Here is a 19,199-nt window from a genome sequence, read left to right as displayed (position 1 = left end):
ATCCGGGAGTTGCACAATCTCACGGTCGAAGGAAAAGACACTTGACATTAGAAAAGCTTTAGCATACGAACAATACGATCTAGTGCTATGCTTAGGATTGGGTCTTGTCCATCACATCATTCTTCCAATGATGTGATCCCGTTATCAGTGACATCTAATGCCCATGATCAGGAAACCATGATCGTCTATTGATCAACGAGCTAGCCAACTAGAGGCTTGCTAGGGACACATTGTGATCTATTTATTCACACATGTATTACTGTTTTCTGTTAATACAATTATAGCATGAACAATAGACGATTATCATGAACAAGGAAATATGATAATAACCATTTTATTATTGCCTCTAGGGCATATTTCCAACACCCCTCACCCCCTTCTAAAAAATATCGATCAACATATTCAGATAAGGATGCCGACGCTCTAAGGTCACCCATTACACGTAGTCAAAGTGCATCATGTCTCCATAAAAAGTTTTTTGATGTCTTTCCGTTATCTTACTGAATAAATCTGAGGTAATGTAATTTGTTAGAGGACAATATTGTGATGGGGCAAGCAACATGGATGTTGAGTTCAATTGAAAGAAAATACTCACTCCGTCCCAAAATTCTTGTCTTAGATTTGTCTAGACACGAATGTATCTAGTTACATTTAGTATTTAGATACATTCATTTCTAGACAAACCTAAGACAAGAATTTTGGGACGAAGGGAGTATTTTTCAACATAAGTCACATTATTTTGCTCCACAACTCTTGTTGGTAATTGTGGTAGTATTAAAGAACCATGATGATATTGAAGATTTTTTCCTACATGATCCCCACTTCTTTCAATGTCATCCAATGGTATGTCTCACACTCTTTCAATATTTTATGTAATACAATATGTGATAAATAATGTCATACTTCTATTGCATATGTTGTGTTTTAGTGCGAAATTCTTGTTGTAAGATGGTACTCCCTCTGTAGTGATCTAAAGTAGTGATCTAAACACTCTTTATATTAATTTACGTAGGGAGTATAAATTAGACTTTACACTTAATTTTTTTGTACCAAATCCTTATAACAAGTTGACGAGGAACCCAATGCCAAAAATTTCTGGCTCCGCCCGTGACCATTGCACATTTTAAATTGTTTGAAAAATTTCAAAATAATTTAGTGCATTGACACAACACCATTAATAATTTAGTGCATTGACGCAACACCATTATATGTTTTCACGAACATTCAAATTTTTTGTGACAACATACATTGGTATTGTGTCAATATACTAAAGTGTTATGGAATTTATTTTCAATACTTTAAAATGTGTAACCGGTTGGATGCATCGATCGGTAGTACTCCGTACATCCCCGTCCCCAGGCAGCCTCGGTTTCCACTCCGGCAGACCGGCCCTCGTCACTCCGTGCCATTAGTTGCCGTTTGTCCTAATCAAACCGATCCATTTCCTCTCCAACAAGTTGACTCATTTCACCGCTGCTCCGAGCGTATAATCTTTAATTAGCAACCACCGACAGCCTCAATTAACCCCCCCACCGCTCGTAAACCCCGATTGCTCGATCGAATCTAGAGCACAGGTGAAGAGAAGGTAGCCGGCGGCGGGCGAGCGGCCAAGTCTCTCAGGTGCCTTCGACGATGGGGTTCCTCTCGGGGGTGGTGATGGGGTTGGTGGTCGGCGTCGTGATTATGGCCGGGTGGAGCCGCGTGATGCAGCGGCGCACCAGGAAGCGCGTCGCCAAGGTTCGGTCGGGCTCAGGCGCGCCAGCGCCATCTTCAATACTCTTGCCGCTCCAGTTGGATTGCTCGCGCTTATTGCTAAGCGTACTGCGAAGCTCGTTTTGCGGTTGCGACTTTTTATTTATTTGTGAAGCAAACATCTACAGGCTGCGGATATCATGGTCCTTGGGTCTCTTGGCAGGGACGACCTCAAGAAGCTCTGCGGCGACAATTTCCCCGAGTGGATATCTTTCCCACAGTATGAGCAGGTTAGCACTAGTTCAACTGAATTGTCGTTAGTGCGATTTTAGTCGTGTGTTTATAAACTACTGCACAAGAGAAACTATAGTTCACGGACTTGACCACTGGATTCACGAGTGGTAGACTGTAGTATTTGGCATGTCTGTCTTGGATTTTTTTCCACTCATGTACATGTAGGCGTCTCGAGAAGCAAAGTGTAGGTGGACCTAGGTAGGTCTGGTACGATTTTCTTGTTTGATGACCTCAATCAGTACTATTGAAGCCTGATACTATGTACTCCCTCCATTCCATAATGTAGTGCATATAGGTTTTCTGAAAGTCAAACCTCACAAACTTTTACATATAGAAGGCCAAACATACATCATTAGATTCATCATAACATGTAGTTCCACATTTTATATATTTTGTATTATAGATGTAAATATTTTTCTCTATAAACTTGATCAAAGTTTGCAAACTTTGACTTTTCGAAATCTATACACAGTACATTATGGAACAGAGGGAGTATCACGTTGATGCAGAGGCCCGGGTTTCCACCTCCTTTTTGGAAAAGGCGTCAGATGTCAAAATCACTGAAGGTTTGCCCCTGGTCAATTTGACGTCTTCTGCATCATTGGATCTCCTTCTCTTGGAGTCCTCTTCAATCCCTTGCCTATCTTCTACCCATGAGGCATCATCTTCCTCCCACCTCACGACCCCCCCCTTTCCCTTCGGTGCGTTGGCATAGAACTCTCACCACCTTGGACTGGGTGCATACCCAAGCTTTTTTACTTGCCCACTAGATGCCGAATAATCGCCGAGCCAGTGCAGCAAAAGGCCGTGACTTGGCGATTAATGGCGACTAATCACCGACAGGATCAGGCTAATTACTGAGCCAGAGGCATCGTGACTCGACATGACTCTATGGCTCGAAAACCTTGTCCTCATCGCGCCGCCTTCTTGCACTACCATACCACGTCTCGTACAATGCCTACACATGCCAGTGCTGCCCTTCCCACTCTAACATCCACTCCCTGTCTTGGGCCATCATCACTTGCAGGCCGTGCCTGATGGTGTGATGTGCCTCCATGCCTACAACCCACCTTGCTACTGCCTCCATGAGGGCACTAATAAATCCCTAGTGAACATGATCAAATCTCTTGATGGAGCTTGAGAAGAGGAGAAAAAGAAGGAACGTAAGGCTCTTAAATCAAAGGTATCTGCATCGACAGCTCGATCGTCTCACTGACTCACTCACTGATGCCCAAATAGAAATACTTTTAATGAAGTAATAATGCCATGATAGGCTAACATGCAGTAATTACATTAAGAGGTATTCCCTCCGTCCCACAATATAAGATCACTTTTCAGGCTATGTTAGCTTGAAAACCGATCTTATATTGTGGGACGGAGGGAGTAATATTTTAAAGCTTAAGGATTGTTGGTTTGAATTCGCCTGTAGACGAGGACATTTCTGTGAGGCAGAGCTTCTATCATGTTCTGCTTAGTATACCCGCAACGAGTTTATGCAAAACTGTTCATGCTTACTTCATTTCTCAACATGATCAATGAATATTCTGCCTACATTTTTTGTCCCCACAGGTGAAATGGTTGAACAAGCATCTTAGCAAACTTTGGCCTTTTGTTTCACAAGTAAGATTTTCTTTTGGCTCTTAAGAAAATTTAGAGTAATGTAAATGATAAAATACTTTGCCAATTGGAAAATCCTGCTTGCTAGTAACGGACAGGTGGTGTCCCTTTATAGCAATTTCAGTCCCTTAGTGTATGATGTTTCATCAAGCTATTGAACTACGGACTGGTTGTTCTTTAATTTTCTGTGCATTCCAGTCCTGGCATTTTATGGGGTATGTTCGATATTCTATTTGGTTATGTTGATTATGTTGCTAACTTCCTATTAGTAGCACAAAACAGCTTGAAATTTTCTCTCACTTTTGTGGCTGCACCGTGAAGATTTATGGAGTGTGACAAAATGATTTTGGCATTTCGAGTACCCCTTCTTTATTCAATCTTTGCATCCTAGAGTTGATGATCACGGTCATGAACATAGCACCTTCTATGCTATTAACAGTCTGTTAAATGTTGTTAGGAGATTCAACTTTGGTGCTTGTTACACTAATTATCATATTTGTATGTATGGATACTATGTCAAAATAATACACTTCAAATTATTTATAGTTTCCACAAAGTGAAATGTTGTCCTAAGCCGTTTCCTTCTGGCCACTGGTACATAGCCAGAATTTGTTGATCAAGATGACTGGTTGTATTCTTTGTTCTAATACAACCTCGTATTCCCATGCACCTAAGTTTTTTTTGTTCTGTTTTTTATTTTACAGTAATGTCTATATGCCATTTGTGTACTACTAACTATATTTCTCATTTGGTTTAGGCTGCAACTGCAGTTGTTAAGGAATCAGTTGAACCACTGCTAGATGATTATCGACCTCCAGGAATAAAATCTTTGAAGTTCAACAAATTCTCTCTTGGAAATGTCTCGCCAAAGATCGAAGGTCTCATTTTTATTTTTCCGGGTTCTATAGTATCTAGAATGCACCGATATAGGTACGTGTATCAATATCGGGCCGATACGGATACGTAAATTCACCATTTTGGAAAAGCGCCAATACGGGGATACATTGTACGTTTTACTTTTTTTAATTCACCAAAAAAGTGTATACAAGCTAGGAACAACAACTGGTTTCTCTATAACTATAACATTGCTCCAAAATGGTGCCCTTAGGTTGGCAAGTTGAGTAGAAGGATCCATTTGGAGGGGATGATTAGAGGAGATGAGATCATGAGAGGAGAAAGGAGAAGAGGAAGTGAGCTTAATTATGACTGGCGGCTGAATGACTCAGTGTACATACCTTGGGAGGTTGTGCTGACCTCAACCGTTGAGCTAGGGGCTGATGCCCACCAGGGAGGTGCGCGAGTCGGTGTTGCGTTAGCTGCTGTTGCTGGGGGTGGGTCACCATAGTTGCTAGAAAAGTTGCCGTCGTTAGTCTTTTTTCTTAAGATGGTTTCGATGCTGGAGTTCCGGTCGTTGTTGTAGTCGCTAATGGCCCTATACTCATAGTTAGTGTAGAGAGCTGTTTGGGGGGCCGACTAGCCGGTGTGGAGGAGTTGTGTCTCTTGTAGTAGGAGGAGGGACCTGGTTTGCAGGAAGGTAGGGAAGGGAACATAAACGATGACGAGGGTAGAGACGTCGGCGAAGCATGAGTTAAGACCACATAGGTAGGTCACTTCGAGCACCTGGTCGTTCATGGGTTGCCTGACGTCTTGAAGTGTTTCATAGAACAACGTAAGGAGATGACACTAGGCGGCGACGGTGAGATCGCCTTTGGTGAGAACACAAAACTTCGCCTTGACTTAGAAGGCGTGGGTCATCTGGTTGATCGAGGAAGAGGTGGATGAGCGTGTATGCCTCATGGGCGGTTGGTTCTCCACCACGATGATGTTGAGTACATCCTCAATGATGGAGCCGTACAACCTTGGAGAAGTTCGGCAGCCAGGGTATCGTCATAGACATGACCGATGAGCTCGTACTTGTTGAAAAGGATGTTGATGAGCATGCGCCACTTCGAGAAGTTGGTCTCGAGGTAGAGGACACCGGGGACGTTGACGACGAGTGAAGCCGGTGATGCAACCGGGACTATGGCGGAGGAGAGTGTTGCGGTCGTCGCGGAGAGCTGGGTGGGCAAGGACAACACGCCCATGGCAAATGAGGTGTTCATGTTTTTTTTTCAAACAACTTTATTATACTCCCTCCGTCCCAAAATTCTTGTCTTAAATTTGTCTAGATATGAATGTATCTAGTCATGTTTTAGTATTTAGATACATCTATTTCTAGATAAACCTAAGACAAGAATTTTGGGATGGAGGGACTATTATTCAAAAGAGCCTGACAAAACAAAATACATGGATCAACCCAAAGCCATCTTCGTGGCGATCAAAGTTGCTACACCTACTAGTTTGATGATGTGCCCTGACCACGCATCAACACACCATCTAATCCGGTGGCCTCACCAAGCTGCCCCAGGTGTACGATCCGAAGTATGTCTAGAGGGAGGGTGATTAGACTACTTGACCAAATAAAACTTAGCCTTTTCCAAATTATAGTTGTGGGTCAGTTTTAGCAGTTGTAACAAGTCAAGCACACCCTACACATGCATATCTAAGAGTATCGCAGCGGAAAGTAAATAAATGCAAATGTAAGTAGAGGGAAGGGATAGAAAGATCAAGCGCAAAGGTTGACACGATGATTTTCGGCGTGGTTCCGATAGGTGGTGCTATCGTACGTCCACGTTAGTGGAGACTTCACCCCACGGAGGGTAACGACTGGGAGAGTCCACGGTGGGCTCCACCCACAAGGGGTCCACGAAGTAGCGGCCTTGTCTATTCCATCATGGCTTACGTCCACACAGGACTAGCCTCACTTGGGGTAGATCTTCATGAAATAGGCGACTTCCTTGCCCTTACAAACTTCTTGGTTGGACTCCACAACACGAAGTAGGAGGCTCCCAAGCGACACCTAACCAATCTAGGAGGCACCACCCTCCAAAAGGTAATAGATGCGGTAGAACGATGAACTCTTTGCTCTTGTGCTTCAAAACATAGTTTCCTCGACACTCAATCACTCTCTCACAAATTTGGCATGGGTAGAAGAGATTGATTGGGTGAAAGCAACTGGGAGAGGCTAGAGATTGGATTAGAATATCTTGATCTCAACACATGAGTAGGTGGCTCTCTCTCAGCAAAATGGATATGGCAAGTGTGTGTGTTCTGAGTGCTTCCTCTACGAATGAGAGGTGGTGGAGGGGTATATATAGGCATTTTCAAAAATCCAACCGTTACAACATTATTGCCCAACTCGGTGACACAGACATGAATCTCAGTGGTACCGAGTTGCATTAAATGTGGCAACTTTTGAATTCTCGGTGAGACCGATATAGGAATCTCGGTGGTACCGATATGGTGACCTAGGGCCGTTTCCAAATCTCGGTGAGACCGATTTCAAAACTCGGTAATTCTGATTCTTGAAATCGACACACCAGAAAGTTGGTCACTGATTTTCGATGGCACCGAAGTGAAAGTTGGTGGTACCGAGATTCTAGGGTTTGGCATAGGATATGTCTCTAGAAAAATCGGTAGGGCCGAGTGGAAATTGTTGGTGGCACCGGTTTTAATGTTTAGGCTTTGGACAGAGAATTTTGTGGGAGAATGGCTGAGTATTTTGGATGGCTATCTCTAAGCACTTGAGCAACCAATTCATCATAGATACCTCACCACATTTTAATAGTATTGGCTTTCCTATTGGACTCAAAAAGTGATTTCTCACAAGTATAGAATGTAGAGTCTTCTTGCTTGATGCTTGGCCAATCCTATTCCTTACCTTGCATCAAGGAGCTTCTCCTCACAATCCTTTAGCCAATGCATCTTTGAACTTTTCTGAAATATACTTGGATATAATCATTAGATCAGTGACACATATGTTGTTATTAATCACCAAAACCACCTTAGGGAACAATTGTGCTTTCAATCTCCCCCTTTTTGGTAATCGATGACAAGATATAGATCAAAGCTTCGACAAAAGATATAATCAATGATTATCATTGTCGCTTTGAGAAATATGGAAAAGTAAGAGCTCCCGCTAATCGTTTGAATGCAAATGCACAATCGATTAAGATGACGGGTCACTCTTCGATGTCACATACATCTTGGTGGTGCACATAAATGATATGAATGAATAGTAATGCACATAACACCAAACAAATGAGTGAATGATCATCATGTAGCACACAGATATAACGTAGTAGCATCAACACTCAAACACTCAAAGCGTATGATCAAACACAACGAAGAACGAAGTTTAAGACATCCAAAAGACCAAATGTTTTTGAAAAAAAACAAAAGAGAGCAATAAAAACAAGACTCTCTCTCGAAGCCCTAATGATATATACACTTCTCCTTTGGCAACAAGTTACCAAAAAGTCCCAAGGTCTAGAGCTAAGCGTCACTCTGGGCTCGATCTCCTCCGGTAGCAGTTGATGGAGTCGACATGAGAGTGTCGGCGAAGGCTTCGGCGGATGTCCTCTGAGGTGGAGGTGTTGACACTGGAGGTGCAGGAGCTGGTGGAGCTGATGCATGGGCTGACGAAGTAGGTCTAGCTTCCGAAACTGGCATAGTTGCAGACCTAGTATGAGTCCTGAATTGAGTAGTTGTAGGAAGAGACGTATCATCATCATCATTGCTAGAACGAGGTGTGTGCATTGCATCAACTTCATGTTTGAGCTGCTCAATTGTGGTAGCCAACTCCATTACTTTGATATCCAGGTCATGGGATTTAGTCTCCACGATCCTCTCAAGGCTCTTCTGGTTCAGCAGAATCTCAGAAATATTCTTTTCCATACCTTGGATGGTGTTGACAAGAAATGACATATGCTCCTCTCTGGATCTCAACTGTGGTGTTGGAGCTGCTCTGGCTGCCTCTGCCTTTGCTTGCTGACGAGCTGTAGTTGAGCTGGGATGGTTGGGGTCCATCATTGCCTCATTGTCTTCGAACTTTGGCTGAAGTGACAGGTGTGATGATCAAGTTGATATGTATGCTTCCCAATCTGGCATTGATGAGCATCTGAATGTACGGAGCATATCCACATGATCTCTTCTGATCAGCAGCTGTCCTCCTGACCGTCTCAACTACCAGATCCATCACTCTAATCCTTGTGTGAGAATCAACGTGGTGCAACATATTGATGGAATACCCTCTGATCATCGTTTCATTTCCTGACTTGAGCATCAGGGTGTACCTCATAATGTTGTTGGTAGTGGGTATCCTTGCTTGTAGAAAGTAGACGGAGCCAAACTTGTGAGTCTTCAAATACTGATGGGGCACTGAATTGTACATATTAGCCATAGTGTTGTGATTCATTTTAGGCTCAGAGTACACATCCAAGTCACCTCTTGGGCTTTAGGAGCACCAATGATCGTAGCCCACTTCTTCACAGTTGATTCATACCCGTGATCTTCAGTCATCCATGCAATCCTACCATTTGGATAAAAATGTGTAGTGGAGTAGAATTGCATGATCATCTAATCATTCCAGGCAGTCATCTCTTTGCCAACAAAATCTTCAGTATCAATTGCCCTGAAGTTCTCTCTCACATGAAAGAAGAAATCCTCATGTTCCTTGATGTACTCCCAGTCCACATATCTCATGTCAATGACTGCAAAACTCTTGTCCAATAACACTATCTCGTAAAAATCTTGTTGCTCCTTGTTGTGAAAGCGAGGATGAACAACTATTCTCCTCCTAACAGCATAGGGATCTGCAGTTCTCCACTGTCTTGGACCTTGATCCCTTCTCTTCTTTATGTCCTCAACAACTGAATGAGCATCATTGTGCAGTGGCAAATGAGCTCTCAACTTCCTCAGCACAGAAATATCTTTTTCCTCCTCCGCAACAACATATCTGGATGCAGAGCCCTTGTTCTTCTCTGCTGCAAGTATATCCCTAGTAGTGTTCTTGGGAGCTACTAGCTTCTTAGACTTAGGAGCAGAAGACTTTGTCTTGGATGCAGACCTGCTTGGCATAGCATCTGCCGAAAGCTTATTGGAAGGAGGTGGATTGACAGTTTCCTCTTCCTCTTCTTCCTTAGCAGCTTCTGCTGGATCTTCATACATGGAAGTTGGCCTTCCAACAACGTGCACAACTCTCTTCCTGGCTCTCTTCTGCCCTGGCTTCTTAGCCTGCTTGGAATATGGGTTTTCAAGGGTGAGTTTCATCCCTTGCTGAGCCGTCCCTGGAGCTCTCATAGAATCAGTCCCGGCATACTCCTTTCTCACAGTTTTCTTGACTGTGACTCTCCTTTTTCTTTTGGGGAATACTTTCTTCTGGAATGAAGTCAGCATCCTCCTCATCAGAATTAAGCTTCTTCCTTGACCTCATAGATGCCTTGGGCATATAACGGGAGCTTGGAGTATCTGGGTCCGAAGCTGTCCTCTCAGGGCTAGTGCCTGAGTCCATTTACACACTAGGCTCTCCAGAAACATTCTGGCTATCCTCTGAACCTGACATACCGACAAGCAACCAAGCAAACAAGCTGACCCTGTGAATAGAAGTAGAAGAGCAGGAGTGGACGAGCACCACAAAAATTTGAACTTAAAAATCTTAAGTTTAACTTTCTGCAAAAAGGGATTTCGGTTCCACCGAGTCAAATATTTCAGAACCATCGAGACAGACAACCTCCTTAACAGAAAGTTGGCACATTTTTCGGTTTCACTGAAAAGAGTAACTCGATTTCACCGAGATTGTTCTCAGCAGCCCAAAACTAAAATCGGTCAGACCAATTTTTCTGACTCGGTGACACCGAGATTCGGTTTTGCGGACGGTTAACCATAAAATTTCTTTGTTCTCTAATCTAATGGAATCTTCTTCTGGATAGGAACATTGCAATCGTGGATGAGTATTTTTGGTGGCTATCTCTAAGCACTTGAGCAACCAATTCATAGAGAGATACCTCACCCCCTTTTAATAGTATTGGCTCTCTTATTGGACTCAAAAGTGATTTCTCACAAATATAAGTTGTAGAGTTTTTTTGCTTGAAGATTGGCCAATCATATTCCTTTCCTTTCATCAAGGGGCTTCTCCTCACAATCCTTTAGCCAATGCATCTTTGAACTTTTCTGAAATATACTTGGATAGAATCATTAGTTCAATGACACATATGTTGTTTTTAATTACCAAAACCACCTCAGGGAGCACTTGTGCTTTCACCAGGGCGAGCCGAGATCACCAACCGGTCTAGCAGACCCTCAGCACGCACCGCATGTGCATGCTCTAGAATCCGCCGTCGCCACCTTTTGTCGTCCCAATTTCCAGAGAGATCAATGCATTACCTTTGCCAGGCCCCGCCCAACTGACGTTGACGCCACTACGGCGCCAGACAACGCCACCACCCTGCACGCGTCCACCAACACACGTCCATCGTCGAACCCCTGCCACGCCACGCCGTCGCCGACACAGTAGATTCCACACCGCACCACCTCTTGATCCAGAACGCCGCCAAAGCCAACCCAACAGTGTCCAGCAGCCACCTGTCTCTAAGGCGGCACCTTCAAGCCGAAGGCGCCGTCGCTGCCAACCGCAGTTAGGGCTTTCACCCGGGAGAAAAATGGTGTGATGCAGGTAGTAGCAGATCTGACGAACTCTCCATTGAGGAAAAACAGCGCCCTTGGGCGTCGCGGTCATGGTGGACGACAAGTGTCGGCTAGGGATATCTCGAGATCTGAATCCCCACATTCAGCAACATCTGCATTGAGGACCGGCAAGTCTCGCAACCTAGATTCATACGAAGAAGCACACTGAGCAGGGGAAGGAGTGGAGGTGTCCCGATCTACATCAGACACCACCCGTGGAGCCACGCAGTGCCCCGAACGCCGATCCGATCCAGGAACCTACCCCCGAGCGCATCAGCATGCTCCCCTCCGCCACCTTCCTTGGCTGTGGCCTGGGTTTGCCTGATGCCAGCCTCTGGTGGCAACAAGGAAGGAAAGTGGAACGGGGAAGGCTAGGCTGCGGCGGCGTCACTAGCGAGTCAGGGTGTTGCGGCGGCGTCACTAGCGAGTCGGGGTGTTGCGGCGGCGTAAGATCCACTAGCGAGCTACGGTGCTGCATCGGTGTGAGATCCACCCAAACGAAACGGTTTCTACATGCAGACTGAGCTGTTTGAGGTGTTGATGGTGGTCATGGGAGATTGGATCGGGAGAGGCATAGCTGGAGGTAGGATCGGTCTGTGGCCGATACCATGCAAACTAGAAGGGGTTTGGGGTGTCCAGCTCTTGTATGTTTGTATAGCTTGTACATGGTGCCTTGCAAGGGAAGAATAGAGTCAATCACAACAACCGAATATTAACAGAATGGGCTAGAGAGATAAGGTGAGAGATTGCCTAACATCTATGCATGGTATGTTAGTCGTAATAAGGTTTGCACTGTGCAACTTGTACTCTTGTAAACTTCCTCTTTACTTGCTGCACTAGGCCCTGAACCAAGAATGCTGTTCCACCCGTCTTAACTCATAGTGAGCGAAGAAAAATGTTATCTCGGTATGAGATGACCAATTTTAACATGGTCCCTCTTACCTCTTCACATGGGAGGTAAGAAGGTAAGAGTTACCTAGACCCACTACTTCATGGAATCAACGGCTCAGATCTATTATATACTCTTACCTCTCATGTGAAATGCGGAGGTAAGAGGGACCATGTTAAAATCCTCAGTATGAGATACTAGTGCATTTGGGATGTAATTTTTAGTTGTTCTTGAGTTGAGATTATTATTCTGATTCCGGCAAGTTGTGATGTTATTGACCTTATTTTTCTTTCATGTTTATGTAAGTTCATGTTCCACGTGTACTCATATCACGCTAAGTTAAATTTTAATCTCGTTGCTTCTCTACTAAATAAGTATGACTGAAAGATGTCATGCATTGTTATTTTTTGTGAAGGCATCCGTATCCAAAATCTCCAGCCAGGCCAAATCATAATGGATATAGATTTCCGTTGGGGTGGTGATCCAAGCATAATCCTTGCTGTTGATGCTCGAGTTGCATCACTGCCTATTCAGGTTTTGACTGTTTCTCTGTCTTTACCGTGCTTAACCTTGCAGGAGTGAGTTCTTATTAATTATATTTTTCTGTGAACCATCTCTCAGCTCAAGGATCTCCAGGTCTTTACCGTTGTTCGTGTTGTATTTCAACTGTCAGAAGAGATTCCCTGCATCTCTGCTTTTGTTGTTGCTCTCCTCGCAGAGGCATGTATCTACTACTAAGCAGTTTTTGTATGAGATAAAAGTGGCAATTTATTTTTCAGTATATTTTTATTCACAGCTTTGCACAAGAGAACACCTGGTTTTGAATTGAAGATAGGAAGAGAAGAGTATAATGTTAACTGAGATGAGTTTTCAACTTACACACTGGACAACAAAAGCAGAGTGTCTACTCTCTTTTATTAGCTGTGGACTGCTTTGTAATTAAGATGACATAAAATTGAAATTTCTTTCAGAAGATTTTTTTGCTTCATTTCCTTGCACTTATTGGTGGTAGTTTGTTTTCCCTGCAGAAATAGTTCCAGTGCTTACCTCAAAATGGATACAAAACATAGAATATCATGTCAGTTTAACCTGTGAAGGCCTTAATATTTGACCCACCCGGGTAACAAAAACATTTAACCCACAAAGAGAACCTATTTCTTGCATCATACTCCATGATATCGTTGAAATTTTGTTAACACAGATTCGTGCTGTGAAGCTCCTGCTATAGTTGAAAGGTTTTTAGATGTAATATTTGTGTCGACAACATTTCACAAGAAAAATCATAAATGGTTTCCCTGATGCGTAGAACCTTTTGCATTATCAAAGATGCACATTTCCTGTATAATCGTTTATTGGGTTTCTTTGTGCTTCAGCCAGAGCCTAAAATACAGTACACATTGAAGGCTGTTGGGGGTAGTCTGACTGCTATTCCAGGACTTTCTGATATGATTGATGTAAGATGGCTTGAATTTTTTATTTTTTTTGAACATTGAAATTTTGCTAACAAATTATGTTAGAACTGACCATGATTCTTCTTCGTTCAATTAGGATACTGTCAATTCAATTGTCAATGACATGCTCCAGTGGCCACACAGGGTTGTTGTTCCACTTGGCGTCAATGTTGATACAAGGTGAGTTTTCTTCATTTCACTGCTGCTAAGGTCAATGGATCCCTGCTCCCCAGATGCACTGTGTGTGTGCCCCACTGGAAAATCATGTGGATGAAATTGTGATGCAAGGTAGTGTAAAACTAACTGCTTTGCAGTGGGAGATGACATATTTATAGGTAGGTACTTTTGCAGTGGCATGTATCGTATGAACCTTGTTCTGTTATGAACCATGTTTGGACAAAGACAAGACAGAGACACCTAGATGGCAGCCGCCGCCCCCTCCTCATCTCCTCTCTCCTTGCCGCCCCCAGAGGCAGCTTCCAGGTTAAGCCTCACGGTTGAAGGGGGCAGAGGGTGTCAGGCTGCGAGACTTTCAGTTCTGAACCTTGTTCTGTTATGAACCATGTTTGGACAAAGACAAGACAGAGACACCTAGATGGCAGCCGCCACCCCCTCCTCATCTCCTCTCTCCTTGCCGCCCCCAGAGGCAGCTTCCAGGTTAAGCCTCACGGTTGAAGGGGGCAGAGGGTGTCAGGCTGCGAGACTTTCAGTTCTGGGTGTTCTAATCTTCAGTAAGTGGGCGGCTAGGATTGAAGAACGGTCGTCAGTATTTACTTTCCTCCCTTGCCAGCTGAGCTCCTTAAGCCAGCCCTCTCCTTTGTATCAGTATGCCATTTCTGAGAATTCTCTCTACCAAACACTTTACAGCTAATATAGCATATACCATTTGATGCTTATACTCTCGTGCTCAAGTTACGAACCCGAGCTTTCCCCCAAGTCGATCTCGATCTGGTTATGGGGCATGATAATTGGTATCATGAGCCTGGCCGCTCCTCGGTGGCGTAGTGTTCTGTGTGAGGCAAGTACTTTCCCACCCTCCTCACCCTATCTTGCGCCGGAGGGGTACGGCGTTGCGGTGGCGGGGTTGGTAGGGGTACGGGCGGCGGTGTTGGCGGCGCTGGTGACAACTCGTGGTGCAGGACTGGTTGCTGGAACACTCATTTCTTTGCTAAAATCCCAGGTCTTACAGCGGGTGGTGTTGCACAAAGGCGACGGGATTCGTCGGCGGCAGAAGGGTCCAGAGCTTCAGATAGGGTTTCTACAACCAGTTGTAAAATTCCTCTCTGACACTCCGGATCGGGATGGGGCACACGAAGGCAAGAGTCGATGACGGTGACATAGCTGATTTGCTTGCTACGAAGGGCAATGTGTTGCAAAATTGAGAAGACACGACATAACCTGGCCTCTTTGATTCATAGAGAAAACGTAGGAATAGGAAAAGTATAGGGTTGGGGTGGCATGAATACACAACTGAAGTAGGCGACATAGTGGCATCGGGAGAGAAGCTGCCACCACCACCTATGGAAGCCGCTAAATGTAGCGGTGTAGCATGACCAGTATCGTCTGCAAAGGCCGATGGAGAAGACGAGGCCATATGCAGACAAGTACCAAGCGCCAAGGGAAGACGCGTGTGCGAAGCGCAGTCGATGGAGTCATATGCACCAACACAACCGTTAAAAGTCGCGAGAGGTGTCAGGGAAGAGCGACATTCACCGGTGAAAATCGCGAGAGGGGTCGGTGAAGAGCGACAATCATCATATGTGGAGCTCGCAGGAGGAGCAGCAATAGAGCTACCAGCACAACCTGCGGAAGACGCCGAAGGGAACGGCGCTACGGACGAACGAGCATCAAGCGCCGAGGAACGACCGATATGCGAGACGGGAGTAGTAAAGAAAACACCGTCTGGAGTCACTGGACAGCAAGGGACATGCAGACCCGACGGGAACACTTTTTTTTATTAGCAATCATTGGGCAAACAATAGTACTGGCTCCCGACGCTAACCGCAGTCAGCACTCGCGACTGTAGCAGATGGCAATAGGCGGACCGGGCGAGAGACAACTACAACAATAGGGACTTGTGGCCCGATGAGAACTGCAACGGGGCGGCCCGATCTGGAGCTGGGGGCGTTGTCCTGAGGCAGCCGGGGCGACTGAACCCGACAGCGCGGCGGCAGACGAGGACAGCAACAGGTAGCCAGGGGATCCGTTGACAGCAGAGCTAGTAGCAGCGGAGTCCATTGAGAACATCAGCACAATCCGACGGAAACGACAACTGACAGCGGCTGGGGGCAAGATCCAGCGATGGGATCCGGCGGAACGGCAGAGGACGGCGGTTGGCGACAGGATGTGGCGAGGACGACGGCTGGCGGAACGGCAATGGACGGCGGCTGGAGTCTGTGAGCACCCGGAACCCGTCCCGGGGTTGCCTTCACCTCGAGGACGCGTCGGCACTTGAAGAAGCGGACGGAGGCGGGGGCGGAATCCGTGAGCGTTGACTGAATCGAGATCGGGAGAGGAGAAGCCGGACTGGATCCGGATCGAGCACACGGGCGGACCGAGCGTGGCCTTGACCTGCAGGGGGAAAAGAGCAGGCGTCGAGGACCAGCGGCGACGAGCGACGACCAGGGAGGAAAGTGGCGGCGCGGAGCGGATCAACAACACGAGTTGCGACGTGCAAAAAATTGACCTAGGTCTAATACCATGTTAGAAAATATGCAACTTGTATTTCCAGGAGGCCATAGGCCAGGATATATACATGTATAGGTGTAAACTATGCAGGAAACCCTTTATACAACGGGGTAAATACGAAAGGTTACATGGCTATATATATATATAGTACTCTAACAGTTATCACCAGATTAGGATGAATGAGAAGGGTATTCCTAAAACTACATTCAGGACTTATTTTGGGCATTATGAGTTCTTGGTCCATTTGGCCTCAACAATGCCCCTGGCACATTTCAGGCACTCATGAACAACATATTTAGGCCTTATTTAAGGAAATTAATCTTAGTGTTCTTTGATGACATTTTAGTCTTCAGTAAAACACCTGAAGAGCATGTGGAGCACTTGAATATTGTCCACCAGCTGTTTCAATAACATCAACTCTCTGTAAACATTTCAAAGTGTGTTTTTGCAGTTCCCGAGGTGGCTTATTTGGGTCACATAATTTCTGGAGGTGTTTCCACTGATCCTTCCAAAATCACTGCAGTTAGTGATTGGCCAGTTCCAACCACTCCAACACAATTAAGGGGTTTTCTAGGACTATGTGGGTACTATAGTAGATTTGTGCACAACTTTACCACAAATGCAAGACTATTGCATGATGTACTGAAGAAAGATAGTTTCTGTTGAACTGCTGCCCAGACAAAGGCCTTTCAGGAATTTAAGCAAGTTCTCGTCTCTGCACCAGTATTAGCTCTTCCAGACTTTTTTGATCAATTTTTCCTGGAAACCTATGCTTCTGGAACAGGTCTTGGAGCATTATGATGCAGCAAGACAGTCAAATAGCTTAATATAGCTCCACTCTTTGCCCTAAAAATGCTGCATTATCTACTTATAAAAAATGAGCATTAGCCATTATTGAGTCTCTCAAAAGATGGAGGCATTACTTTCTAGGGAATGATCTGAGCATCAGAATTGACCATCAAAGCCTGCAATTCATGACAAACAAAAAGGTTTCTACAATTATCCAGCACAAACTCATGTTGGAGTTCCCAGAATTCAGTTTTCAGCTAAAATACAAGAAGGGCAAGGAAAATATTGTAGCAGATGCTCTCTCTAGGAAATATTCCTGTATGTCCATCTCTATGGCTACACCCGAGTGGATTTCTGAAATAGAAAACAAATATACTCAGGATCCCCACTGTCAGAAACTATTGAAACAGTTGCTGATCACACTAACTCACTCTGCTAACCAAAACATCTTAAAAGTCGGCATCATAAGAAATAAAGGAAAATTTTATGTGGGGAAGGATATTGACCTGATGAACAGATTACTGCATGCTCTGCACTCCTCTGCTGTGGGTGGACACTCAAAAGGTTTTCTACTGGCCTGGCATGAAGAAAGACATGGACACCTTTGTTATGCTCTGTCCAGCCTGTCAAAAGAACGAAGGAGAAAATTTGCCCTTACCCAGGATTTCTTGATCCACTTCATATACCTGACATGGTATGGACACATGCCAGTATGGATTTTGTTGAGGGACTGCCCAAATCCGGTGGGAAAGAGGTCACTTTTGTGGTAGTGGACAGATTACCTAAGTTTGCTCACTTCGTTGCACTATCACACACAGTCCAAACTTGGGCTATAGCTTTCGTGGATAATATACTGAAACATCATGGCCCTCCTCTTGCATTAGTGTCTGACAGAGACAAAATCTTCATTAGCAAGATGTGGCAGGACATTTTCAATGCTATGGGCATTGAACTCATGTACAGTTCAGCCTATCACCCTCAATCAGATGACCAAACTGAACATGTAAATCAGTGCATTGAGAATTACCTGAGATGTATGACATCAACTGAACCCAAGAAGTGGACATTGCACCTAGCTATGGTTGAATACTGGTACAACACATCCTTTCATTCCTCACTGTAGAAGACACCATTCGGAGCCATGTATGGATTCCCACCTCTTGACATACACATACTACTATCTTCTGCAAATGTCAGCACTGAAGCTACAAAATTCCTCACTAACAGAAATTCTATGTGGCAACAACTCAAAGCCAATCTGGCTGCTGCAAAAGCACACATGAAGAAATATGCTGATCTGAAACGGGTTGAGAGAACACTTGCAGTTGGAGACATGGTTTATCTTAAAATGCAACCTTGTCGGCTCAATGCCTTTTGTTTGCGGACCCATATCAAGTCGCAAAGCAAGTACCATGGTCCTTTTCGTGTCATTGCAAGAGTGGGCAATGTGGCCTACAAGCTATTGTTTCCTAACAATGTGGGCATTCACCCGATCTTCCTTGTCAGCCAGCTTAAGAAGCACTTGGGTCCCAAGGTTGTTTCATGTATTGATTTGCCACTAATTGGATCTGACGGTAGGATTCACACAACCAATTCTAGTGTTGGAAAGAAGACAAATTCCACGCAACAATTTGCCAGTGGTACAGTGACTCATCCAATGGGAGAATTTACCTCGAGATGATGCTTTTTGGTGTCAAGCTTCATGTACTACCAGCGCAACCAAAAGTCCAAACTGATGGAAAAGGCTAGGCAATCCACATATAGAAAGTTAACATGTGGATAGACTCGGAGGTGGCTCAAGAGGCCTATATGTGGACAAAGGGGGGCAGCAGTAATTTTTGGATAAATTGTGGAAGCTAGAACTTGAACTCAAAACCTTGGACTCTGATACCATGTTATACTTCTTGCGCTAGCCAATGCAAACAAAAGTCCGGACTGATGAAAAGGGCTAGGCAATCCACGTATACACTTCAACACCCCCTCTCACATGTGACGCGGGAAGTCAACACGTGAATAGACTCAGAGGTATGGCTCAAGAGGCCTATACATGGACAGAGAGGGGACAATGGTATTTGTGGATAAATTGCGAAAGCCAGAACTTGAACTCAAGACCTTAGTTCTCTCATACCATGTTAAGCTTCATGCACCAGCTAATGCAACCAACCGAATTGATGGAAAGGGCTAGGCAATCTACATATACACTTCAACACCCCTTC

The 19,199-nt window shown here is 44.7% G+C and overlaps 1 protein-coding gene across 1 annotated transcript in view; it reads left to right on the top strand.

Moving 5' to 3' along the window:
• Positions 1-1,330: 1,330 nt before the first annotated feature.
• Positions 1,331-19,199, top strand: part of LOC123426066 (calcium-dependent lipid-binding protein-like) — a 48,457-nt gene continuing 30,588 nt past the window's right edge. The window contains exons 1-8 of the mRNA XM_045109840.1: positions 1,331-1,737; positions 1,881-1,982; positions 3,556-3,606; positions 4,361-4,481; positions 12,471-12,589; positions 12,677-12,775; positions 13,429-13,509; positions 13,604-13,686. Coding sequence (XP_044965775.1) covers positions 1,633-1,737; positions 1,881-1,982; positions 3,556-3,606; positions 4,361-4,481; positions 12,471-12,589; positions 12,677-12,775; positions 13,429-13,509; positions 13,604-13,686 — 761 coding nt within the window. The 5' untranslated portion in view covers positions 1,331-1,632. The remainder of the gene's footprint in view (positions 1,738-1,880; positions 1,983-3,555; positions 3,607-4,360; positions 4,482-12,470; positions 12,590-12,676; positions 12,776-13,428; positions 13,510-13,603; positions 13,687-19,199) is intronic.

Source organism: Hordeum vulgare, chromosome 2H, assembly GCF_904849725.1.
Source record: "Hordeum vulgare subsp. vulgare chromosome 2H, MorexV3_pseudomolecules_assembly, whole genome shotgun sequence".
In the NCBI taxonomy this organism is placed as follows: Eukaryota; Viridiplantae; Streptophyta; class Magnoliopsida; order Poales; family Poaceae; genus Hordeum; species Hordeum vulgare.
Note: the sequence above shows the minus strand (reverse complement) of the source record. Positions and strands in the feature narration are given on the sequence as shown.